Below are 27,463 nucleotides of genomic sequence, written 5' to 3'. Positions count from 1 at the left end.
CTTTTAAAAATGTAATTTCTTTTCATACTACATCATCATCATCATACGTCATTTTTGTTTTCATTTCATGTTTCTTACATGGAATTCATTTTCTTTGTCTCAGTATGTTCTACTGCTGTTATTTGCACACCATGAATTAATACTATAATTCATATCTCATACTTATCCCAACCCTAGCCCTGTCTAATAATGATATAACTGGCCATTTAGCAAAAAATACATTGCCTATACTTATAATGGCATTGTCAAAATTCTTACTTTAAGGAATAAATTCATTTGGTGCCACTTTTGCCACTATGGAATCCACCAAAGGAGGATTTAAAAGTGGTGGGGATAGAATTGGACATTTCATTAGTTTAAAGGTGCAACATATAGCATTTTTACATTAATTGGTCATTAGTGCATACATTATGAAAAATTAGTGTAATTACTGTAAACAAACAAGACTGGTACATAAGATTGGCGGCCTCTACTTTATGGGAAATGTGGTCTTCATTTAGAGAAACACTAGCACTAACAATACCACTGGTGTTAGATAGAGGCTGCCAATCATCTCAGTTACTGTCCCAACAACCCAACCTGAACCTGTCTCAACCATTGAAAACACAGCCGTAGCTCTTAGCCGACCTTCTAGTATGGTGAGGTTCTTCAGGGCCATGGAGTGCTCCCAGTCTTTGAGGCGGAGGTCCTCCGTGATTGTGTTGAGGATCTCCATCTCGTTCCTCAGCTGGGCCTCCGTGTGGACGTGGGTCACCCATAGACTGGTGGTGTCCTCTGTGATGTTGCTGATCTGGATCTGAGGAGCATGGGATATAGGCAGAGATACAGTCAGTGTGTAAGCAGCAGTAGTTCACCAGTGTTCTGCAATAGCACAGTTTCTATTTTTCTAGCCTGGTTGTTATATATTTAGCTATTATTTGCCCACAGCTATTTTGTGAAACCAGTTTATAGCCTTTATATAGCCTTTGGGGTAAAGACACTCAATTTCATGGCCAAGATGTCAGAATAGTGTATATATGGTGGGTAAAGAAAACGGATCAGGCCAGCTGTGAAGTCTGAACAACCGCTAACCTGCAAGTCCTGTATCTTCAAGTGGTGAACACTGATGTCACTGCTGAAGGTGTGATTGACAGCTCCCACCGTCCAATTAACCTCCTCCAGCTTCTCTCTCAGCCCGCTCACCTGTCCTGAGGTGTCCCTGGGATAGAACAGAAATATAATCCAATAACACTTTTTTTTCCCCCTGGTGATAGACACACTGATCCAAATCTGCACATTCTGGTATATGTTAGCTACATATGTAAATTTCATATATCTGATAAGGTGAATATTTTTTTTTTTACAATGCACGTCTCATATGTTTCTCATTTGCTATACAATCCATATACTGTATCTTGGTATTTTTTTTAATAATTATTTTCATACGGGATATATTTCATGTTTTCGTATTTGTACTTTCATTCATTTTTTCTTTGTTTCAGTATGCTCTACTGCGGTTATTTTGCACACCCTCATACATGCTGTAATTCATATCTTCTCATACTTCTGAAGTTCTGCATAAAACGTATGTGTACCTGAGCAGGTGGTCCTGGTCACGGAGCCAGGTGGAGGCTCGGGTCAGCTCCGCACCGAGGCCCGTCAGGTTCCTGCTGGTGGAGGTGCTCAGAGAGGCCAGCCTGTCGTCCAGCTGCACCAGGTAGCCCTCCGAATGAAGGGACTGAGCCTGGATGCTCCTCAGCTCCGCCTCCAGGCCCTGGGGGTTAGAGATTAGCGATCGCTCACTGTTCATAGTTACCATTATGTAGGATCATGCTGACAGCTTGAATTCACAGTTCATGAGTTAACTTTGATGAAAAGTTAGTTTCTGTCCAGAATAGTGCATTAAAACTTTGGTAAAACTAGCTTCTTTATACATTTAAACATCTCAACCTGTTGATGTTGCAGCGATTCCTTGGTTGCTGATAGAAGTCAATGAAAGTCATAGATTACATATTGCCCCTTCAAGTCTCTGGTGAGTGTTACATATAGTATTTGCATACATTTTCACAGTTTAGTCATTTTTCATTGTTGCTGTGTTTGTCCTGTTAAGTATGATTTGTCTTTTGCCATAACGATTGATTAATCTATTGACAGAAAACTAATCGATTATAATTTTGATAATTGATTAATCATCTTTCAATAAAAACACCAAACATTTGCTGGTTACACCTTCACAAATACTAATATTTTCTCTGTTTCATATCATTATAAAATGAATACTGGGTTTTTTTTGGCTGCTTGTCAGACTAAGTAAGCAATTTTATGACATCACTTTGGGCTTTGGTAACTTGTGATGGGCATTTGTCATTATTTTTGACATTTTATAGACTAAATGATGAATCAATTAATCAAAAAAAAAATCAATAGATTGGTAATTGGTAATGGAAATAATCGTTAGCTGCAGCTAATCGTTAGCTGGTAATTGTAATGTTTTTGTTGAAATTGAAATGAATGGGAAAAGTTAATGGGAAGGCATTGTTACTGATTTTGAACTGAATTCAACTGAACTTGTTCCCACCGAACTCTATTCAGGTGCTGGAACACTTTCTAGGTTCGGACCCCGCCCACCGTACCGCAGTGTGTGTGCCGTACCTTGATGAGGATCTCCAGCCTCTGCAGCCAGTCGCTGTGGTTCTGGAAGAGGTTCTCCAGCTTCCAGATGTTCTCCAGCAGGTCGGCCTGCGTCGACGCCTCGCCCAGCGTCTGCTGCAGCAGCCGCGAGCGCTCCGACATGCGGGTCACGTTCTCCATCAGCACCTCCTGCCGCTCCGAGGACACCTGGGAACGAGAGACTGGGGGAGGGAGGGAGCGAGAGACAGAGAGAGAGAGAGAGAGAGAAGGAGAGGAGTTAGTGTTGTTGCGTTGAAGTGTCGTTCAAGGGTGTCAAGTCCCTGCTTCTAAAATCATTTGCCACCAAAACTTCCAAACCCACTGATACTAAATATCTTGGGACAAGTGGCAATGACTGATGACTGAGAAGATATTATTTGGTCAGTGTGATAAATTATTAGACGTAGATGACCGAACTATCACCTTAGACCCAGGGTTAGGGTTAAAGGGTTAAAATAGAAATAGTTAAAATAGTCTGCTACCTGCATGGTTTTGAAGTCAGAACCTAAATATCTTTCTGACTTCAGTTCCAAACACTTTCCAAAGCCGATTTAATAGGAATTTCCACTGTGCCATAATAGTGCGTGCTCATTTGGATTGATGTTGAACTTGGCCTCCTTCAACATATCGCTGTCCATCAAATGCCTTAGGAGAGATCACTGGTCCTTGAGAAAATGATCTTTCTTTTTTTTTTTTTTAGATGTGGCTTCCAAATTGATTTCTGGCACTTTTTTTTGCTTGATCTTTCCGCTCCATTATAATGATAAAAACTGCAGAATAAAACTTGGATCCACTTAGGGTGAGGTATGGCAAGGCGTGTGCAATTTTGTTGCCTTTTCTGCATCGGTCTTAACGGAAATATAAAAGAAACAGAGAAACAAAAAGATAGCATATGTTGCAATGAGGCTGCATATTGTGCAAAGTATTTGTAATGGGAGGAGGATATCAGGACGGGACAATCTGCAGTACAAGAGTGTAGATTTAGCTGCAGCATCACATCATTTGTTGACGGTGAACGCATTGGCAGTGACCCGTTCTCGGTCTTGTTTTTGGCGAAGGTATAAAGACCACTTCTCTTCTCTCCTTTCTCTTTGCTCTTTTCTGGACCGTGCCTAATGAGAAAAAGCTCGGCGGCGTCATGTTCTGTTGAGGAACACGTTGCGCGGTAACGGCAACGATAGCCCGGGAGATTTTTTTTTTTTTTTCTTTCGAAAACCCGAACCCTCATGACGGCATCCTCTCCCCGGGACAGCAGGGACCCATGTGCGAGAGAAGAGAAAAAAAACAAAAAAAACGTCCGTTGCCTCCGATGGAAGAAGAAGGGAATACTCGGGGAAATGGAAGGAAGCAGATAATTCCCTTCGCACAGCACACACTCTCTGCATGTGTGTTTCTGTTTCTGTGTGTGTGTGTGTGTGTGTGCCTACATGTGCTTGCGTCCACGCCAAGAAACATTGGAATGACTTCAGCGCAAGAAAAACACTGCAAAGCCACATGGCTGCACACAAACCATCTGCATTCCCACTCATTATGTGTGTTAGGTTTATTCCTAATGACCTGAAAAACTAAATAAGCCGAGATTGCCCCACTACAGAGAGCTCTTAATTGCTAAATGATGGTCTGTCAAAGGCCGTGTGTTTTCGTACGAACACACACACACACACACACATAACCATAGATAAGACCCAATGGCTATTAACCAGAACCTGATGGGCTCGTATGAGGGTTCTCAAATGTACCGCAAGAAGAAGAAGGAGTGGTGAAGGGACAAGATCCAAGAACCACAAAACCAACAGCAAATGGATGGACGACCAGAAGGGGATGAATGAGAGAGAGGGAGAGAGAGAGAGGGAGGGAGAGAGAGAGAGAGAGAGAGATAAAATAACAGCGAAAGAGGTGATTTAAGGTGAACAACTTTCACTCATCCTGGGAGACACCGACTTCATTCCAATCTCTCTCTCTCACACACACACACACACACACACACACACACAGCCAACCTTATTCTTCAATTTCACTCAGGAAACACCCCATTAACAAAACATTTCTTTGAAAAACATCACGAAACACGATTCCTATGCTGACAGTACATTTGAAAACAAAAATCATGATACAGTATATATTTTATATATATATACTTTTAAGATTTGGTTTATTAGTTTTCAGTCTTTCACTTGTGTAACAGGTACAATCAGCATAGAAAACATTTTACTATATATATACAGATAAAGGAAAAAAGAATGAGGGAAAAGGGGTATGAAGTTGCTTTAAATTGTAGGTAGTGAAAAACCCTTTTTTGGTGATTTTCGTGTTTTAAATCTAATTTAAGGATAGCACAGTCCTCTATCTATAGGTTGAGAAAACTCTACAACCCTTTGGCTTATGAAACCCTTTCAAAACTCATTGGATAAACTCAGAAACGCATGGTGGTCAAGCTGAAAACTGTTTTTTCTTACGTAATTCCAGGTTGAGATTTGGGAGATGCAGTGACATTGATGCGGCATTGAAGAAAGAAACACTTGTAAGGGTTGCAAGAAAGTTGAAAGGGCAGTTCAGAGCTTTAGGTTTAGTGCAATTCAGGAATGGTTTCCACATTTGGTGAAATTTGTCAGAGGAACCGCAGCGTGGTTTCTGGAGCTGAAGTTGCTGCATCATATTTCTTAACCATAGAGTGTGAGCTGGGCGCTGTGGCTTCTTCCAATTCAGTACAAGTAGGGCTAAAAAGTATAAACTTAACACATTTTAATCGATTTTCACCCTGTGTCTCACTTAGGACTCATCATTAGGACTCATCCATCATCTGATCTGATTTCCACTCACTGTTGTCTGTTAACCTGCTGGTCTGTTAACTCCCCACATCCTCAACCGACCAAGCCACAGACACCAGATCCGTGTTAACTGAATGGAGAGTTTCAAGTCATACTGACATTCATTTGACCGAACACTCAAGACGATTTGGCTTTACGTTCAAAGTTCCTTTGTTTCATGTCGTGATGGGAATTAGATTAGATTAAATTAGATTTTACTGATCCCTTGTGGGGAAATTGGGCGGTTGCTGCAGTAAATAATAGGATACAGCCAAGAAAAATAAGAGTATGAAGAGGAATCGAGCCAACGGGGGGGTACTAAACATTTTCAACAGGAGAACATTTAGTAAAAATATATGAATGAAAATGCCTCTATGCAGACTGTGTAAAACGACAGCTGCAGAACATACCGACACAAAGACAGTGAATGGAAAATTAGACAAAAAAAAACATTTACAATATGAGCAAATGCGAGTCCTATGCACCGCAGATCTGATGTTTTTAATGCGGAGTGAACAGAAAACAAACACATGGAATCTAACCGTTTCACTTCTGATTGGGAACACGTGCTCCTAAATCAAGTCAGCTTTATTAAATCGGATCCATGTCGGATCCACGGTCATGCGACCACAGTCTGAACCGCCGGGCGGGAATTCGTGCGGTTTCTTACGTCGGCCTCCCGCGGGACGGATCGCTGCCGTCAGACCGGAGTCCGCTTGACCGCAAAAACATGGACAACAACAATTTGAATTTGGATTCGGGGAGATTCCTACGCATAAACGACACTAGAGGGGATCGACCAGCGTTGGAAACAATCGGAAGAGGAACGGTAAATCGAAGAACTCAAGAACATTTTCGAGCAACGGCCGTGATAGGGAAGGGAAGGGAGAAAAGGGCCCGTGGAGAAGAGTCATACTCCACTTCTCTTTCAGTCATCAGCCCTCATAATGTCACACTGCTGTTGAGTTACGTCTGGAAAAGGGGGGGGGGGAGCAGGGGGGGTTTAAGGTGTGTGTTTGGCGACTTCCGGAAAAGGACGATGAGAAACGGACCGAAAGACGAGCCGTACGTCTGACGAATCCGTTCATGTCCTCGAGTCGCCGGGATGGGAAAGTCATCTTTTTGTCTTTTTTCTCTTCCCTGTTCCCTCCTCTCTCTTTCACACACACACACACACAGTGGCGATGGCGTGATGGCGGCGGTATTCGAAACAGATTCGAGTCGTATTCCCAAATTCACAGCTTCATGGTGTTTGAGTTCCCCGGCGGAGGGCTGTCTGGGGAGCAGAGGACACTTTATCCGTCCATGCATCATATGGTCTGGCTTAGGGCTTGGCCCGGGGATGGCCGAGCCAGCGCAACAGCTGGGCTTCCGCATGTAATGTGGATGGATCCTGCATTAATGGTTCAGCCTGTGGATGGTCTCTCTCATATATATACAGTATATATATACATTTGCCTTGAGGTGGGGACTCGAGTCACATGATTTGGACTCAAGTCACAGTTTTAATTGCTTGAGACTTGACTTGATCCATGAAGAGAAGACTTGAGACTTGACTTGACTTGGGTTCTGGTGACTTGGGACTCGACTCTGACTTGTACTCTGATGACTTGAAAAGGTTTCTAAAGTCTTGACTTGAGATCTTGTGTTTGTGTAAATGACTTAGATTGAAAGTGATGAGATTTGATCCAGCAGACGACTGAATTTAAATTCTGTTTTCTGAATTTATATGGAATGATTGAATTTATTGAAGTTGAAACTGATTATAGAAATCAAACTCATGATGCTCTTACCAAGTTTTTATCCTATTAAAACCGTATTGCATTGAAGTCCTAGATATTTAGTTTTCTTTAAGATATTAAATTGATACTGGACTCTTGATTTGTTCTGACTTGACTTGCTGTTCTACATTTAGACTTGAGACTTGACATTAATGACTTGGACTTAACTTGGTAATCTAAATTCAGACTTGAGACTTGACTTGACACTTGTGCCTCAAGACTTGAGACTGACTTGGGACTCGAGCAAAGTTGACTTGGTCACACCTCTGGCTTTCCCAAAGATAGATTATTTTCTTTCTTTTTCAGAATTGGTGACATTGAGAACTTTAACTTTAAGTCAAGTAAATATATACTTATTATAGTAAATATAATCTAGCTGAATCATATCTAGATCCGGATATGGGATGCATGTTAATGCCAGGTGGAAGGAGGGGCAATGAGACAGACGGAGACAAAAGACATGGAGACATGGAGGCTGGGTTGTATTTTTGACAGCAAACAGACAGCAAGCTCTTTCATTTTCTGTCTGAGCCTAGGATGACAAAACAGACTGTTATCAGCCAGACCCCCGACAGCCACCATGGACCACACACACACACACACACACACACACACACACACACACACACAGACAGGCTGGCTGGACAGTGTCATGGTCAAGGCAGAAAAACAAGACAGAGGGAGGACTATAAGTGCTGCATTCCTCTGTGGGCAAAGCCAAAGACAACATGGTGCCTTCATCTATCTCTTTATCTGCTGTTTGAGTGTGTGTATCTGTGTGTGTGTGTGTGTGTGTGTGTGTGTGTGGGTGTGTGTGTGTGTGCGGGGGGGGGGGGGGGATAAACTTGTACTCAGGCTGCAGTAAAAAGGGTTGTGTGGAGTGATGCAGTAAATCCCAAGACCTCCTCTCAACTAGACTAGACTAGACTAGACTGTTTGATGTCACATTGCCCTCCCAACTATAATAAATTCCATGTTCATCCTAAAAACTATGCTATTAGCTATGTTGCTAACAGTTCAGCTGCTAGTGTTAACTAGCTAGCCAAGTCCATAGATGAGATGAACGCAGCTGATTAGCTAGGTAGCCAACTCTTTTATTTCCATATTTTTCTATTGATATATTTTAATTTTATATGTTCATGTGTTGTAATTGCCAGTGTTATGTTTCATACGCCCCATATGCTCAACTGTTATTTATATCCTATGTTTTTCTTTGCTGTGTCCCTTTATTATTAGCTGCTGCAATGACGCAATTTCCAGACAGGGATCATTAAAGTTTCATCTAAATGAACATAATCTAATTAGGTCTGTATGTCATCACTGTGAATGCGCCGTGGGCCTGTACAGAACCTGTACATGTTTCCGTTTACATGCATTCGTGCCAGTTCTCTATCAGCGGGGAGGGGCGCAAAATGATGTATTAATAGCTGGTTTAGGTGAGAAGTTTCTTAATCTCAGCCTTCACCTTCCCACTGAATTACAGGCCTTTCATCATTGGACCCTGTGTCGTGTTAAAGTGTTGTACAAGTCAAATGTCCTGCAGTGCTCTGCCTTCTGGCCCTGCACCCATGGTTACTAATCTCCCTGTTTAGCACAGTTCTCACAGGCTTTTTAATAAAGTTACTTAATAGGATGTGTGTGTATGTGTGTTTGTGTGTGTGCGTGTGTTACCAAGGAAAGGGTCGTGACATGACTAGCACGTTCATTTAGGTCCCTGCCATGACAAACAGACTTATTGGACGCCTGAACTGATTTACACCTCAAAGAGATATTTAACTTTGGGGGAATATTTACACTTTTAATGCACATGGCTCTATAGGAGGAAGTCCATCAGAACTGGCTGCTCTGGGGACCCATAGTCAGCACCATTGCTTACTTACTCTTTGAAAACCACATCTAAAAATAAAACATATGACACATTTGCAAATAAAAAGCTAATACAAAATGAAACTTTGATGATTCCCATGAGGAAACTGGGTTTCTTTATGACTGGAGAGCTTTCAGCTCTGGTGGCCATGTTGGAGGTCCTTAGCTCTTGGCAACAACATCTGTGAACAGCTTACAACACAACCATGTCAACAGTATTGAGTAGACATGATTCATTTCTGTGCTTTTATTAACTGGAGACAGATCATTTCATCACCGTCAGCTCGATTTGATTAGCTAGCTAACCATATTATCTGGTTAGCTTACGACATCTGATTTGCACAATAGCTAATGTTATGTGGCTAGTAGCAACTAGCGGCTAGTAGCCAGTAGTGGCCAGTAGTTGAATGATATAATTACCCAGTAATGTTATTAGTTTTAGCTTTACTAGTTATTCAACTTTTTGTCTGACTGTTCTCAAGCTACAGCTCAGTGTTGTGGAGTAGAGACTAAGGCTACAGACAACACATTTTTCTATGTTTCAGTAATGGAAATTTGTAGACATATCTACCTTATCAGACAATTCACTTTTACTTATAACTTTATTCAATTGGACCCTTGGCCCACATGTGACATTTTTTTCAGATATCTTCTTTTTGTTCCCTGGTTGTTATATATTTAGCCATTATTTGCACACAACCAATTCTCACTGGAGCTCCAGGATGGCGCCAGACATATGGCTGATAGAAGAGTTGTGACACATCTACAAAGCCTCTGTCGGCCTCTTCTTGTGAAGTGAAGTTGAGTGACATGGGGATGGTGTTGACGTGACTTTCCCCAGCACATCTTGTTGGAATTAAGCTTCCGCGAAACCTATCAAGCTTGTCCAGTCCTCCAACCCACACAGATGCAATAAACAGTCGGGACAAGCAGTTCTCTTTTTCAAGTGTTTGGTCCAGAGAATAACTGCAATAACTTCCACAAGGCTGATGTCTTAGATGTCTTAACAAGGCTGGGAAATGATGCTTGGTTCTACTTAAGATGCAATGACAATATTAAATGTTTAACATGTTGGTTAGATGTTTCAGGTGAATGCTGGCTCTATAAATTGACAGATTTTTGAGGATGAAGCTGCATGTTCACTGAAGCTTAGAAGACGACTTTTCTCCAACGGCCAATTTCTAAACAACTTCAGTAAGTAAACATATACAGTATATACATATACTATAAACATAACCGACTCTAAAATAGCAGGTCCATGTTTCATTTGAATGCTGGTTCTATAATTGCCCATCCAGAGATGAATGTGATCTGCCTTGGGAGGAGGATGAGAGAACCAGCGGTCCAAAGAAATATCAAAAACAAGTGGTTCTCTGTATAAACCAGCTAATTTACCGCCTGCAGTGTGTGTGAGTGTGTGTGTGTGTGTGTGTGTGTGTGTGCAGTGCACCATCTCATCTTCTATTTGTAATGGACACACACCAACTCTCTCACGTTTTGATGGCAACCATTTCCTCTAATAACACAAAGTCAGCTATCCAGACCACATCTGTCATTATGGTGTTTGCATTTGTTAGGATGTGTATGTGTCTGTGTCTGTGTCTGTGTCTGTGTGTGTGTGTGTGTGTGTGTGTGTGTGTGTGTGTGTGTGCGAGACAGAGAAACCAGTCACCTTCACCCAGACAAAGCCTGACCAACATCCTACTTGACTTTGAGGGCATGCCAGAGGCAGGAAGGAGGGAAGGAAATAAAGAAGAAAGAGTCTTTTTGTGAGCGGCAGACCTGGGAGTCTTCCAGGGTGAATGAGAATGAAATTACAGGATCTTAAAATACGAGAGGGAGCAACCTGCTTTCCTTGACATCACATCAAAAGGCGGCCATTAGTTAATTTCAAGTAGACGACTACAAAGGGCTAAATTCCTAACCGGAGTTCCACTCCACCAGTTTCGGCACCAACTAGTATAAAGATGAACTGAACAACTGACAATTTCAACACGTGAACATATAAAGTGGAAATATATCAATGAAAAACATGAAAATGTATTGGCAACACTTTATTTGGATAGTCCAATGTTGATCCTCAGCTATCAGGTGACAAAAAGTAGATTTTTTTTTTTTTTTTTTAAGGTCATTACAGAAACACTTGTCATGGGTTGAGAAGCTGTATAACAGACCATGTTTTCACATTGAGAAACACATGCTTAGAGTAGATGTTTTAATAAAGTGTCACTTGCCTATTTGGTGCATCTCTACAGAATATGTAACCCTAACCTTGATCTTAGCCTAACCCTTATGTCAATTTTAAACCTAAACCCAAACCTAATCTGACCCTAATTCTAAAATGAACCCCAACCCTAAGATAACCCTAGCCCAGACACTAAAAAGTTATAGACTACTTTTCACACAATTATGAGTCTCACTTGAAACTCAGAAGACGTTTTAGTGACACATTATAGTCAATATGAAATTGAGTATCAACATGGGACTATCCAAATAGAGTGTGACCAATATATTAATTACAGCATGTGGTCTGCAAAATGTCAGCAGTTCTAAAACTGTGACAAAGAAAATTGAATGAAAAATATGTACTATATGACACAATAGCATATATAGATACTGTATATATGCAATATATAGCAAATTAGAAAATATGAGAATATGAAGAACATGAGAAATTACCAGTGTACAATTTCTACAGTAATTTACCTCTGAAAAACCACCTCCTTCATTATGAATTAATCCCTTTACTACAGTGATGTTGGTCTAAATAGAGAGTAAAGGAAGAGTAAATTAACAGCAAAGTCGTTCAAGCTGGTGGTGCTATATTAATGAAGAATCAACATTAGACAATATTATACATGCTGTAGCTACTGTGTATAAGGTGCCCATTGTGGTTGTATGGCCATCAGTTGGTGCATTAGAATATTACCAAGTGTATTTCTAATCAATACTAATCAATTCTTGAAAGACTTGTTCCATTCTTCTCATGTGTATTTTGAACGTTCAGGAAGCCGGTTTATTCTCTTCAACCCAGCTGCAAAAACACCTGATTCACATTGTATTTTTTGCGACGTTTCAAAAGTGAACTGAAAATTGGAATGGAAGCATAGCTAATGTGACAGTGATTCTGTTTGTGCTCCCTGCTCTGACCTGCTTAACGGGCCTGGTTTTGGTTGAAACCGGTGGATCGTCACAGTAAAACGATCCTACCAGATACTGGACGGTGCAATAAACAAGCTGCGACCACAACAGACAGCAACGGCTCCGTCGATTCCAGAGCAGCTGCAGTGAAAGAATGTACTTTGCTTGTTTAGTAGTGATAGTTTGTTTTTCTTGTAGGCTGAGACTGGGAACCTTTGGCCAGAGGGAAGAAGGATAAATCCATTAAACAGGGGATGACGGGAGAAAGAGAGGATTTTGTCCGCTGCACTCGGGCCCTGGACTTACAAATGTTATCCGGGCCTAATGGGACAAATACACGGTGCGCGAATAAGCAGCCAATATGTACGAATCGCTAAGTGAAGTTACATGACTAACTGACTAGCACTAACAATACCACTGATGTGAGATATCGTCTCCACCATGGTCTCACTTGTTTACAGCAATTATACCAAAGAATCACTATTAATTTGACGATGATAGATGCTACACGGAGCATCTTTAGTCTCACAAGTGTTCTTTGAGGTGCTGCCCCCTAGTGATGGCTCTGGGTATGTAGAGGTATTTACATTCGGGTTTAGGTTCCCTAAGGAAACCCGTATTTAGGTACGGGTTTAGGTTCCCTAAAGCAGTGGTTCTCAAACTTTTTCACGTCAAGGACCCCTAAACTTACACAAATTAGACCACGGACCCCCATTTGATAAGATTTTGTCCCTGGGTCCTTCATCTGATAAGATTTTTGCTTTCAGATGTTTTATTACAGAAAGTGTATGAAACCCATGACCAAAATAGTCATACATTCTGTCACTGTGTTATTTATGGTTGGAATTATAGTGAAAATAAATTACTCCCCTTTTTGCTGGGGACCCCCTGGAACCCCCTCAAGGACCCCTGGGGGTCCCCGGACCCCACTTTGAGAACCACTGCCCTAAAGAACCCGAACCAACCGTTACCTTCATGTAGCAAATATAGGATAATAGGATTGCTTTGAATTGCTTATTTTTGTTCGTCAATTTACTACATATGGATTTCTGAAGAAAATGGACTTTAGCCAAATAGGTGGTGGTTTTTGCTGTGGCTGGGTGGGAGCGGTAGACTAGCAGAGTCTAATATGGTCTGTAACTAGTGAGGGGTTCGGGGGTGGGGGGTAGGAATTCCCAACAGCCAGCTGTAACCCAGCACCAGGAATGTCCATAGAAAGTTGGTGGTGGGGTTTGTTTGATTTCGAACCCTGGACGTTCTCTGATGTGGCGGAGATCAAAGTGGGGCTCTTGCTGCGTGAAACGCTGATTGACTTAGGTGTGTGTGTGTGTGAGAGAGAGTGTGTGTGTGAGTGTTTGGGGGGAGGAGAGAGAGAGAGAGAGAGAGAGAGAGAGAGAGAGAGAGAGTTAAAAGCACCTGTTCCCTTGCCTCCCTGTGGGGTAACTGTGTATTTCCTGTAGTGATGCTTGATTCCTTGCATTCTTAAAGGCTGACTTAATTAAATACAGACTTATTTATCTGAAACCTAGTTATTTAATGAGAGAAGAGAGCCGAGCATTAAGTTGTCCTCTAAATGCACCAAAGCTATAGAATTTTATCATCTTCCCATTGGTTTACAGCACTCATAAAAGTATGCATAACTGAAATGTAGATGCAAACAAAGAGGTAAAGTATGTTTCCTACCATAGGCCATTTCAGCCGTGAAATCTAACCATGCTTTAGCCTTCACTGTGAAACAAAAGTTTAGGGCTCATTTCACATGACAGGAAATTCCCAGCAGACTTACGGTCTAGGCTCAAAACAAAATCCAAGTTTAGAGGCAAACCAACAAAATGTTTACTCTAAGCAGTAGATTAAGAGTCATGGTGATTTCATGGGTTCACCTTAAAGACAACGGCAGGAAAAGAGGGAGGAAAACATCTTGCCGCAACACAGACCGCTGGAAACAACAAAAATACCCAACAAGAAGGTCATGAATGCGGTTTACAAAACCTCTTCTCAAGGAAATGAGAAGAGAAACCACTCAATATGTACAAGATGTCTCAATCACAGTACATCTAACTTAGCTTGTATTCCATGCTCTGTAGCTCAGACAAGGACCAAACAAACCGACCATCACACGGCTTCTTAAAGTGGTAATCCTCGAGATACTCATTTTCCTGATGTAGTGACATCTTTGGTGCTCAGCGCTCATCGCTGTGGTGTTTTCTGCACTGCTCTTCCCAGACATCACCTGTCAATCAAACAGTGATGTCTTTTTCCTTGAATTTTCTGTGTCGATGAAGTTTGACTTTCTTCTCTTCGTCTGTTCAGCCATGGTGAGTATCCCTGCTCATGCTAACGACCCAGTTCTTCTTCTGTTTCTTCCAAACAAACCGAAGATGTAAAACGCATCACTTCCTGTGCGGCAGAGGATGTTTAGAACAGCAAATGTGAAAGCTTGCATGAACTGCATATAGGTTGAATCACTATTGCGTTATAGCAATCAGTAGCAAAATGGAGATTTATTTATACGAAAACATCATGGATTATTTCTCTTTAGTACTTTAAAGACAATCTCTTTCTATTTCTTCTCTTCCTCTCAGTACACTCCCCCTCTCCATTTGTTTAATTCATCTATGCCATGTTATCATCCACCCAAACACAGTTGTTAACTAACAACTATGCAGCGTTGCGACGCCAGCTCTCATAACTTTGCGTTGGATGTTCCTTTATACTTCATTGTGCTCCAGTGCAGCAATTAGGTAGATTGAAACCGCCCCACTCTTCCCCCACGGTGTGTATGTGTGTGTGTGTGTGTGTGTGTGTGTGCAAGACGTGAGCGCGGCCTGCCATGAGTCTTCGGAATCTGTTGTTGCTTAATTAGTCCGCTCGTAAAACAGGAAAAAAAACATTTAGAGGACTAATTTGGGCGCCTGCTGTTGTGCTCTTGAATTCCCCGGAGCTTTAAAACCCCTCTGCTGCACATTTATAAAATCACTGGAGCTGTTTTTGCGGAGAGCTGCATCAGTGAGGCCTGCTGCTTTTATTTGCGTTGTAGTTATTTACACGCTCCGGTGTCCCGCTTTATTGCGTCTAATGATTTCATTCGTCTAGAACAGAACTGAATGCGGGAATCTCTTGAAGCTCTGCATGGTTACAGCCTAAAGTGGAATATTCTTTGAGGACTTAATTTTTTTTAAAACATGGGTTAGCTGGGTTAGAGTTAGAGTTAGAGTCCAAATTTAGTTAGAAGCAGGTTTGGAAGGTGAGCAGTGAATTGGTGCTTTTGTTGATGAATGTTTGGAGCTGACAAAGAAACGTAGAGGCCATCAAATAAAACATAAGAAAATATACAAATATATAAAGCATATAAGAACAGCAGCATGAAGTATATTGCAAGTATCCTTATTGTAGCAGTGCAAACTTCAGTGGACTTATGTTGTTATGTTTCCATCCAACTGTCAAGCAAACTTTTGAAAAATTATGACTTTCCATCAGCCGGGTAGAAGAGAATAAATCGGCTTCCAGAACGCCAAAAAGACACGTCCGTGAGAAAAATGGAATTGATTAGCATTGGACAAGCTGTTGTTGTTCTTAAATGTCAGCTAATGTTGGCAATATTTCACTGTGTCTGAAGATGAAAACAAAGAATACACTTGGTAACTAAAGGTCACACAAACATTGATGGAGGCTTGTACATGGGAGTGCCAACGTGTAAGAGCTTTCTGGGAAGTTGTGGTGGACACATACAGAAAGCCTTTGGCTGCAAACGGCTGTCATTATTCAAACTGTAAATGCTTTTCCATCACTATTTATCATTAAAGACATAATGTATTTAATGCCAAAAAACCTCAAGCAAAACATATTTGAGAGAGAGGGAGAGAGAGAGAGAGAGAGGGAGAGAGAGAGAGAAAGAGAGAGAGAGAGAGAGAGAGAATGAATATGAGGTCTGGTCCAATTAGGCTTGACATGTTAATGACCTGTGTTTTTGACTGCCTGAATGGGCTTGTCTGCTGACTAGTGGGACTTCTCTTATACAGCAATAGAGGAGACTGACTTTTGTGTGTGTGTATGTGTGCGTCTGTGTGTGTGTGTGTGTGTGCCTCCTACTATAGACTCCCATTGGGAGCACTGGACCTTCTCCAGACTCTATTCTGCACTAAGGACCCTGAACACAGTACAGAAACTCATTAGAAGAGGCTTTATGTTCTCAGGGTCTTTTTAGGGGCTCTGGGAGTGTGTATGCATGTGAAAATGCATGTGTGAATTTCTGTGTGTGTGTGTGTGTGTGCGTGTGCATTTTTATGTTTGTGGGTGTGTGCTTGTGGGTTTGCATGTGTGTGTATATGTGTATGTGTTATGTGCGTGTGTGCATGAGTATATGTGTGTCTGGGGTGTATGCATGTGTGTGTATTTGTGTGTTTGTGAGATTGTGTGTGTATTCTTGTGTTTCTGAGTGTGCATGACTGTGTGTGTGTGTGCATATGTTTGTGCGTGTGCTTGTGTGTGTGTGTGTATGTATGTGTGCGTGTGTATGCACGTACATGTGCATGTGTGTGTTTTTATGTGTGGGCTCTATGTGTGTGCACTGTATATGCATATGTGTGTGTGTTTGTGTATGTGTGTGTTTTTGTGCATATCTGTGCATGTATATGTGTGAGTGAGTGTTTATGTGTGTGTATCTGTATCTATGTATGTATATGTGCCTGCATTTGTGTGTTTAAGTATACGTGTTGTGTGTGTGTGTGTGTTTAAGAGCATTAACTCCTCCCGTTGCCAGGCGATGTGTGTTTGAGGGAGGGTTTTCTCACCCGTGTCGAACATAAACACACCAAAATCAGAGACGACCTCAGCTTGAGCGCATAAAATCCTTATTGTTTTCATACGGGTGTGGTGGAGGGCCTTTAAAGTTCCCCTTTAAAGCTGTTAGGAGTGGCGCTTTGTGGTGTCAAATTGACCCTCCGAAAGTTTTTCTATGGACAAACTTAGCCAGACACATATGGTCTAGATTCCTGTCAGTTTTTTTTTATCTTGCATCATGTTGTCATAGAGGACTTGCTTTCTTAAATAACCTCAAAGGACCTAAAGAAATCTAAAGCTTGTGGTTGTGCTAAACTTATCATTATTTTTCTAAAGGTCTGGTATGTGGATGTCCTCTGCCTCGCCCGTGTCCCACACTCCTAATATTAGCCTGACTAGGATGTTTCTATGGGAGAAAGACACTGCACCTCAACAATAGATATCTTCATGAGAAGTGCTGGACACAAACTCCACAGAAGATCCTCAAAAAGGAGTAAAAGGCAGCACATCCCACAAATAAGCTATTGCAAAACGTATTTCGGCTAGTAAGCCTTCATCTGTTTTTTTGACTAAGTAACATTAAACTGAAACCCAGCAAAAAGAGCAAGGGGTAAGAGAGGAGGAAGCCTAGCATTCTGCTATAGGCTACTAAATGAAAACGCAATCTAGCCTAACTGACCTTCCAAGTTCAAAGGTGCCTTATGGTCATCAGTGAATGAAAAAAAATATTATTTTTTCATTTTTATTTTGATCAGAGTTCCTTCTTTGCCACTCAAGTTTGCCAGTTAGCTAACTTGCGCTCTGAAAAACAGTGGTTCTTTGGCTCCGCCCACTGAGGTTTAAGTCAAGCAATCAGATTATTTCTGCCTCTGAGAAATGTTTGTACAAATGTTTGTACAAGTAAAACTCCAATCTTCTTTCATCAGAGCCAAAATAGGATATTTCTGTAACAGGTCAAACGTGATACATAAAACACAAAATACTAAAACTTGTAAAACAAAATGTAACTTAAAAAAAAACTAAATCAAAGAGAACACTGAAACGAAAAATGGCAATGAAGAAAGATTAAAGAACTGGTACGTGATTCTCTTTTTCTGCGTCACCCATGTTATACTCTTCTGATGTTAGCCTAAGACAATATGAAAATGATAATGAACACAAGACTAAAACAAAGATGCTACAAAGGACAGAGACCATAATAACCCAAGCTGCTTCAAAGCCCAGAGACCGCACCAACGAAAGACATGATAGTTGGTGGTTCAGCTTGCCAGTAACATAGCTGTTACCTATCAATGACAGACGGAAACTCTGGTCGGAAGATTTCATGGCTTAAAAGAAGAATTACAAACCTACCATCATGTTTTCCACTAATTAACTTGCTAAGGAAAAAAAACATACCCATGCCAAACGTGTGGGCTGCATGTTGCTGGCAACATGCTTGTTTGCTCTGACTGGAAAACATGACTCAAATGCACCTATATGTTAAACTGAGGCATGCAGACCATGTTCTAAATTCTCTTGCATGTGGTAAGGAAATAACCCCATAAAGCCAGTAAACATATCTGGTTGATGTCCTCCGCCGTAACTGTAAAATACTACAGGTGTCTGTTAAAAGTAAATGAAATGCGTTTCATGGGTTTACAATTGGCAGATGGGTGGAAAGGAGTTTATTCGAAAGTGAGGCTGTATGAGGCCTTGTCAGGACATGAGAGAAAGCCCAAGGTATTCTATAAACCTTAAAGGAAGGGCTCAAGTCAAAAAGCGGTTCAGGATTCAATAGGAATCGTTCAAAATGATCCAAATCAATTGGAATCGTGCCTATTTTACAGGCACCTCGAAAAGATCTGGAACTTTCGGTCATAGGATCACCAAAGTACACCCATCCTGCCATCTCTTGCATGGTCATTAGTATCTATTCAATCACAAGTTTTGCATATGCACTCAAAGTTTGATGACAGGTGGATAAGACCACTAGATATCTGACTCATACAAAAAAACACGTGGATACCGAAATTGTGTTTCCTGACAGTTCAGTGTTTTCTACTGGAACCTCCCATCCTGGACACCCAGGCAGTTATCAACCCAAATATCCTGCGAAGAGCCATACATTGGCCAATCTCTGACTAATAGGTGTGTTTGTTGGACGTTTTACACAACCCTGTTATTCTGAGAACTGTCTCCAGATGCAGGACTGAGGTATTTGTAGCAGTGCCATGGTCAAAAACAACCCAACCCTTCACACAGAAAAAGGAGGATTCTTCAAGGGATTCTTTGATTAGGGACTTCTATATAGACCATATGAGCCCGGTGCTATAGAGGATCTTTCTAAAACGGTACTTTACAGCACTATAAAGGTCCTGTGTAGAACTATATGAGTACAATGCTATAGAGAACCTTTCTAAAATAGTTTTTTACGCTACCAAAATGGCTTCCACTATGGTACAAGCCAAAAGAACAATTTTCCGGTACTGTATAGAACCCTTTTTTCTTTAGAGTGTATGCGCTTTTTGCAAGAGTCAACATGCATTCTAGCAGAATGGAGAGTAATGCAGCATATAACTAAAATCATATGTAGCCTTTGTGTTTTGTGTGTGTGTGTTTTATTACCACTGAGGTTTAAAATAAAATCGACCAACAAAACAGTGACTGAAAATCAGAATATCTGCCTTCTTGGAGCAGGAAGGAGAGAGGACAGAAAAGGTTTTGTAGTGGTTCCTGCTACAACCTCAGCTTCCAGCTAATGTTGGCGTTTTCCTACGTTTGAAATATGAACTGCCTTTGATAGCTCCCACAGCCATGCACACACACACACACACACACACACACACACACACACACACACACATACACCCTTCCAGTATGACAAGGCAGCATTTGATTATAATTCACAGGCTTAGATTAAAAACATGTTGTTAAACTTTTTTTCTCTAAAGCCATGGTCAATCACTAAATTTTATGTCCACAAATAAATGCAAGCAAACACTCAGCTGATACAGTTCCATACAGCGTTGGACACTTTAAGGTACTATTGAACGATCTAGTGGGATTGTTAGAGTTCCATAAAATGAATGGGACTGCATAAAATAAGATTACATGAGATGATGATGGGACTACATGACATGATGAAGATGGTGATGACATTAAGACGACAAGAGATGAAGATAGTGATGAGGATACCATGTGAGATGATGATGAAGGTGATGATGGTAACGATAAAACTACTGTATGATGATGATGACAAGACTTCTTGAGATGATGAAGATGATGGTGCTGTCTCTGTTGTAGGGATTGTACAATTTTCCCTCTCTCTGTATATTTTTTTCCTTTTTGGAGGATCAGTTTTTCTTATAATCTGGAATTCACAGACACGTTTTAATTTAATTCTTTTGCATTTTGGCTTTCGGGGCTCCAGGGAACATAATGACTTCTGATGCATTATTTCATTTGCTTGATATAACCTGTGTGCCATAGTAAGAAAACAGCCTCTTGGGTTTTACTGAAGCTGTATAACAAACTTGTTTACTTTTGAAAATACTTCAAAATACTAGCGTAAAAATCTGAAAATGTCTCGCTCTCGTATTAGATACGGCAGATTATGAAAAAGTGTGCTGAGAGAAACCTTTGAACAAAAACAAAATGCCAGTCTGTTGACCGCATAGGTTAGACTCCCGCAATGCATTGCTGCCACGTACATCTCTCTCACCTATCTGTCTTGTTTATCTTCACTGTACTTTTGGAAAAACCAATAAAAAGACATTTTCTTTTAAGAGCCACTTGGGGAATTCAATTAAGTTGTTTTTCTGCCGACTCAAAAAAAGTACAGAACGAAAGACTAAAAACAAAGTTAGGCCCTCCTTATCATTTAACTCATGATTAATGCCTCTCTGTCTCACTCACTATTTCTCTTACAGTTTTACTACACTTGGCGTCGTTCTCAGCTCAGTGACCTTTTCTTTGAGTGGTCTGTTTTTCCTCTCGATGGCACCGGTGGCCAGACGAACATCGATGACGTCTGCCTCGCACTTATGTACTTACAGACACATATAGGCCCCCATGTACATGCAGGCAGACACAATATGAACTCACTCATAGTACCCGAGGGCTACACATGACTTTAGAACACTCTAGAACTTTGGTTCCACTCGGAGAAGAACGTCCGACGGAGCGCAGAAACTTCCTAAAAAGGAGGTTCACGCTTCTCAACTTTGTTTGAACTGCCACCGCCCTTTTTACATTAATGTCAGTGGGGAGAGGATGGAAAGCGGCTGCTTTACAAAAAGCGCTATGTCTGGTTTCTTTTTAGAAAAGCTGAGAAAAGTTCAACTTTGTAGAGTGTCACACATGACATGAAAACCAATCACAACGAAGACAGCTGTTGATAACAATGACAGAAACAACAACCAGAATGAAAATGGACAAAGCAGCAGTTCTCAGTCAGAACTTAAATACAACGGTAGAATAAAGTTCATTTCGATATGAAAACCTGAACTTTCTGTGGGACCACAAAATCAGTGTCCCATTCATTGTATACCTGATCACATCACGTTTCTAAGTGTTAGTTTCTGGCTTTGGGAGATAGTTATCCATGAATACTGATTGGACTGTCCTAGAGCATATGAATAACGTACTGAAATTCTTAAACTGATAGGCATTCAGCTTTAAAACCATGCTAGAATAAGTGAGGAAGTAGCCTGGTTCGCGTCCCGCCCACTTTTCAGATTTTGTCGAGCGATTCAGAGAGTCTGGAATCTGGTCTCACGGTTTGTTCTCGCTCTGAGAAACAATCGAGCCAATCGCCGCCTTTGTGGGCGGGACTAAAGTCTGAACCGTTTGTGCGACGGTTTTTCATTGGCGTTTCGGCAGAATAGATTTATTGTATTTGAAACCTGAAAATAACGCAAGAGCGGTCGGACATGTCAGCCACTTCTTCGCCACCTCTTCACCACCTCCACCCCAACCAGATACAAAGAGGAAGACATTTAGTTTACTGACGTCACCCTACAGGCTTTCTGGGTAGTGAAGTCCTCAAAATTCAAACAGTTACTTCTCGCTTGCTGCCACTTGGGGCCGCCAATGTGCGACGTTGCCTGTAGCGCAGCTTTAATGTTTAAAAAACAACACGTTTCTGCTGTAATAATACCCATCCTTCCAAGTCACTACAGAGACAAAAGCTCCTCCAGCAGGCGCCTCTGCAGCTGATAAGAGTCCAGGCTCTTGCTCAAGAACATTTTGGCAGGGGCGGACGCCGGCTGTCACGGGAATTGAACTTGTGACCTTCCAATTACCGAACGATCTCGCTAATGCCGCCCTGCCTCCTGAACGGGGCTGACGGAGCACTCGCCTATCAGCGTGGCGATAAGCCTGTAGGAATAATGGGCCGATAAGGGCGGCTTTTAACCAAATAACAAATGGACCCACGAGACTTCTCTCTCCATCTGGCATCTTTGATCTTCTGTCGTTTTGTTTCCGTCTTATCTGCCTCTGTCTCCGTTTCTGTGTCTTTGTCTCGCTCTCCCCCCCCGTTTCTCTTGTCCAAAACCAAGATTTAGGATCAGATGTGCTGACAAAGAAAATACTATATCGCGGTTATCACCGCCATGAATGCGGATGTGTTTCGGGCCAAAGATGTGGCCCCCTCGATGAAATATGAACGCATCTGGGTGCATGGGAGACGCTGGCCGGACCGTGAGCTTGGGGCGGAGGCCAAGGGCAACGTCAGAGCTGAAAAAACCTCATAAATAGTCAAGTGCGAATTCGGGCAAAAAGCAAACCTCGGATTACACGGAGCGGGGGAGCCGGGGCGGTCGTGTTCGCGTCGGAAAATTGGCAACAAGCCGCGAGTGTGTCACATGTGCGTGTACGTGCGTGTGAGAAAGGTACACTGGAGCCACTTAGCTTTTGGATGGCCAGCATTTCATTTAGGAGAGGCTATAGTTGAAAAGCTCGGTTTGATTGCCTTCTAAAACAGCCTCATCTAAAAGGCCTAAATAACCAAATACCTCTGTGACGGCATTGAGCTGTTCCAAACTCCTCTTAACTACGACTTAACTGCCTCGCGACTGTGGGAACACGCACACACAAAGACACACACACACACACACACACACACACACAGCCGTATGCATTTAATGCCATCAAGCCTTGTGGTTATGAGTGAGCGGCTTGGGGAGAGGTGGTCTTGAAATGAAATCAGGATTAGAAGAAAGCGTCGATTCCTCCAGGATCCTGCTGGTCTGGAGCCAGAAAGCTCTTAAACCTGTGTCCGGGTCCCTTCTCTTTCGCTCTCTCTATCTTTCTCAGTTTCTCTCTTTCTGTCCAACTTCTCTCTCTCTCATGTGACTCTGTCTCTATCTGACTCTCTCTCTCCTTGTCTCTCTCTCTCTCCTCTAATAACACCGACTTGACGTTTACAAGGAGGCCACAGCAGGGTTCTGCAGAAGGTAATAGACAAAATCTGACATACCTCCAAAGGCTCTCACTCACTCACTCACACACACACACACACACTGAACTCTGGATTGGATTGGCCATGAGACTACTGTGGCATCACGCCAGGGGATTTTCCAAATCAAGCAGGAAAAAGAATTGCAATGGTGTAATTCTGAAGAGGCTGGAATTTATTACGGCACTTCGTCACAGGCTGAGTGATATGAAATAACAACAGCTAATGCTAATTTCCATAGCTCACACGTTCAAATTTCCACATTACAGTTTCACTTTTTGTGCCAATCACAGAGGACTATGGTGTTTGAAAGAAATATTGTTTGTGCTTCCATATCTAGCCTACTGACTTCTCTGAAAGTTAGACAAAGCCGGCTTGTGACTGGGAGGTTGGCCAGGTTGGTTGAGACTGCTAGCCTCACCTTGATAGCCTTCTTGTTATTTTAATGTGAAAACATAGCGTATTGTAGCTTTAACCTCTGAATGCTGCAGTGGAGCTGCTCGGTGGCCAACAGTATAAGACTGTGTGCGGCTCCCTGCTCTGCTCATGTGTGTAACCCTGCATCACCCTGCCTCAAACTACTCCCCTAGGCCACTGCTATAAAAGAAGAAGTTTACTGAGCAGGTTGCTTAAGGCACACACACAGACAGAAACACACACGCTCACCAGAGCTTTAGTACCTGGACTGTAAGGCAGGTCATGACATTGATCATTGACACAGAAAAGGGTTAGTTAGGTCAGAATTATGAGTGTGTCCCGGTGGATGACTGTGGCCGTGATGCAATACCTCTGCAATACAGAGCTGCCATGGAAGGAGAGACAAGGACCTGCTGTTAACGTGCATCCTGGGTGATCGGATTCTAATCACAAACGCGTCAAATCCAGGTGTTAATGCACTTAAGATGCATTGAAGATCTGATCACCAAAACCACCTCTGGAGATTTGGCCTCATTAACAACAAAGTGTAAATACATAAGTGTTGCTTCGAAGAGGCGCACATACCTTAAAACCTTACAACCATTTTGGAAACAGACACTTGACAAACAGATGGATTTGGGCAGCACACAGTTGGATTTGGGAATCCGTGTATCATTCGTTCTTTTCATATTCAATTGAGAATCCAAAATCGGAAAATGAAAAATTACGATTTGTTATTTCGTTATTCGTTTATGAATCTGATACCAAAAAACAAATAACGGTTCGTTTTTCGTACTTTCGATTTTATGCTCAGATCAAAAATAGGAAATGAAAAAACGGGCCACGGGCCAAACTTGATTTTGATATTTAATTTGTCCGATTTGTGTGACCCGGAAGTTATTGACTTCTTCGTGTGTTGCACTTGGTAAGCTTGCAGCAAATTCGCCAACAGTTCAGTGTGAAAGAAAGCCTGAAAAAACAGAATCACGCAGTGATTGTAAGTCAGTGAATCAGTAATTTGGTATCGACACCATGGCCACACTGGAAACATACGCTAATTTAATTAAAGACTTATTTGAAACTGGCAAGACGCATGCAGAGATTTCCACCACGCTGCAGCAGATGGGTATCCCAATTAAAACTGACTTACAATCACTGCGGGGCCTTGGAGTGGGGGGGGCCTTGTAATATATTTGGGCCTAACAAACATCAATATTTGATCAGTGCAAATTGATCACGATTTTTTTTGAAAATGTGCAGATGTGAGATGTGCAGATGTCAGATGTGATTCGCTGACTAGCTCACACTACAGGAGGACGTCAACACTTTTCCTGATTCGATTCATAAAAATCAAACATGTTTAAAATAATGGTGATGGTCCTGACTGGATTTGGCGCCTTGCTCCGATCTTGAAAATCAGTCATGATGCCACATTGTGGCTAGAATGAGCCTCAAAGTCGTGTAGTGTCTCCTCAGCTTGAGAAGCCTTCATGTAAAACAGTGGGATCCCACATCGGCAGAATGAAACTTTGCCTTCCTACGGCCATGGGGGAGCATGAGAAGCATGCAGCACAGTAGAGCTGGCATGTTAAAACCACTGTGTTCCCCTCCAATCACACACACACACACACGCAAAAGGTCACGCTTATTTCCAAAATGCTGTCACATAACTTTCTCACATGCAAATCAGAAAGCTAACCAAAGATGGTGTAGCCTCAAAGACCCTCCTTGCAGTCCTGTGCTACTTCTGGCATTAAAACAGGCTCATAATACAAACTTTTCAACAAATACTGCAGTTAAATTTCCATTTTCAATCAAGTCAAGTTAAGAAAGTCTACGATATAGAAAACAGTCACTCTCAATTTGACTTGATCAACAGGCCCATTACTGGAGCTCAGGTTTGCTTCAAATGATTGTTTATTGTCATTGTGAATGTGTGTGTGTGTGTGTGTGTGTGTGTGAGAGTGTGTAAGAGGGGGGTGGGGCTCCTCAATGCTAAACCAGAAGAGACAGTTGTTCAGATTGAGAGGGGAGTAAGGTTACAGGCCAGATCCCAGAGTGTTACCTAAGACCGACTAAGTGCTTTTATACAGCGGTTGTGATGGTGCATGTGTGTGTGTGTGTGTGTGTGTGTGAACCGAGAGTTGGTCATTACTTGTTAACGTTGAGGGATGGCTGAAGACATCACAGAGTTCTGGGAACAAGAGATGAACAATATACGAATATACTGTAGTTCTACTCTTGTTTTGTCTCATTTCTTTCTTTCTTTCTGTCTTTCTTTCTTTGAGTGAAGCCAGATGGACAGGTGATCGAGGGAAGCTGTCTGGAAGAGCTGAAAGACGACCTGAGTGCCGCACCAGTATGATAACTTCCACTTCATATCACAGCATTATGCATGTACATGTAATTTTACTGTGTGGAAACACTATGTACACTTTCCACATCCTGTATATATGCTGTAATTCACATATTTGTAGTCTTCATATTCTCCTATGCCTCGTATCTCTCGTATCCTTTATTTTTGGTATATTCTCATACTGTGCATATTTTTCATTCATTTTCTTTCTCTGTCTATGTTCCACTGCTGTTATTTTGCACATCCTGCATACATGCTGTAATTCATAATTTTTCATACTTTTCATTCATACCCAGCTAGTATTTGACAGACGGCCACAATATGATATTATGGCATGGTGAAAATTCACATTTAACCAGCTTTGGAAACTGTTTTGAACTGATATCAGACATATTTAGGTCCTGAAGACGATGTAGGTAGCAGCTATGGGCGACTACGGATCTTTCATTTTGGCACTACATTTACATGGGATTTCAATGTTGATTACACACACACACACACACACACACGCCCTACCTGCCAGGCAGAGTCCAAAGATGCTGAGGAGGACCAGGATGTAGAGGGAGACGATGGCGTACTTGATGGCGGAGAGGGAGTTCAGGTGACTGCAGCACTGATCCTGCTTCCTGCGACGCTTCCCAGAACCTGACCAGGGCAGAACAGACACTGTTGCTCAGGGTGGAAGCAGTACCAGTATAAAAGTATAAAAGTGTATAATTTGTAAATTCTTCAAAACATACTTAAGTAAACGTAGGAAAAAGTAAAATTACATAAACGCTTGCATTAATCATTTGAAAACTACCATACAGTTAATCTGTTTTGGGAAAAAAATTGTGACGTCAGTTCATGGTTAGTGATTTTTTTTTTTTTTTGTTTCACTATAGCAAATGAGCTCAATACGATACCACAATATTGTATTATAGCAATAATATCCCAGATAATTAAAATTGTGGATAGGTTTATCTCATTTTGTGACAAAAGCCTTCCGATATTACATGCTATAAATGATGAGATATAAATGTAAGTGGCAGTAGTGCTGAGGTTTGCATCTTACATATCTATCCAAAATCTAATACTGACTACATATTGAATTGATTGTCAATGGCAGATACAAATTGTGGGATTTACACACACATAATCCCACATAGATGTTCATGATGAGAAAGCAGCAATGTTAAACATGTTGACTTCAAATGATCTAAATTGCGTTACAAAAAATAAA

At 41.6% G+C, this 27,463-nt stretch overlaps 1 protein-coding gene across 1 annotated transcript in view; it reads right to left on the bottom strand.

Annotated features, from left to right (window-relative positions):
* The window catches only part of scara5 (scavenger receptor class A, member 5 (putative)), a gene marked incomplete at its 5' end in the record, with an annotated part of 59,822 nt that extends 32,936 nt beyond the window's left edge, over positions 1–26,886 (bottom strand). The window contains 5 exons of the mRNA XM_071532455.1: positions 628–796; positions 1,072–1,198; positions 1,575–1,753; positions 2,632–2,831; positions 26,758–26,886. Coding sequence (XP_071388556.1) covers positions 628–796; positions 1,072–1,198; positions 1,575–1,753; positions 2,632–2,831; positions 26,758–26,886 — 804 coding nt within the window. The remainder of the gene's footprint in view (positions 1–627; positions 797–1,071; positions 1,199–1,574; positions 1,754–2,631; positions 2,832–26,757) is intronic.
* Between the last annotated feature and the right edge of the window lie 577 nt (positions 26,887–27,463).

Source organism: Centroberyx affinis, unplaced genomic scaffold (assembly GCF_046629955.1).
Source record: "Centroberyx affinis isolate AG114_WGS23_722 - 3 ecotype Tasmania unplaced genomic scaffold, CSIRO-AGI_Caff_v1 ptg002190l_1, whole genome shotgun sequence".
In the NCBI taxonomy this organism is placed as follows: Eukaryota; Metazoa; Chordata; class Actinopteri; order Beryciformes; family Berycidae; genus Centroberyx; species Centroberyx affinis.
This window is presented reverse-complemented; position numbering and strand designations above follow the sequence as displayed.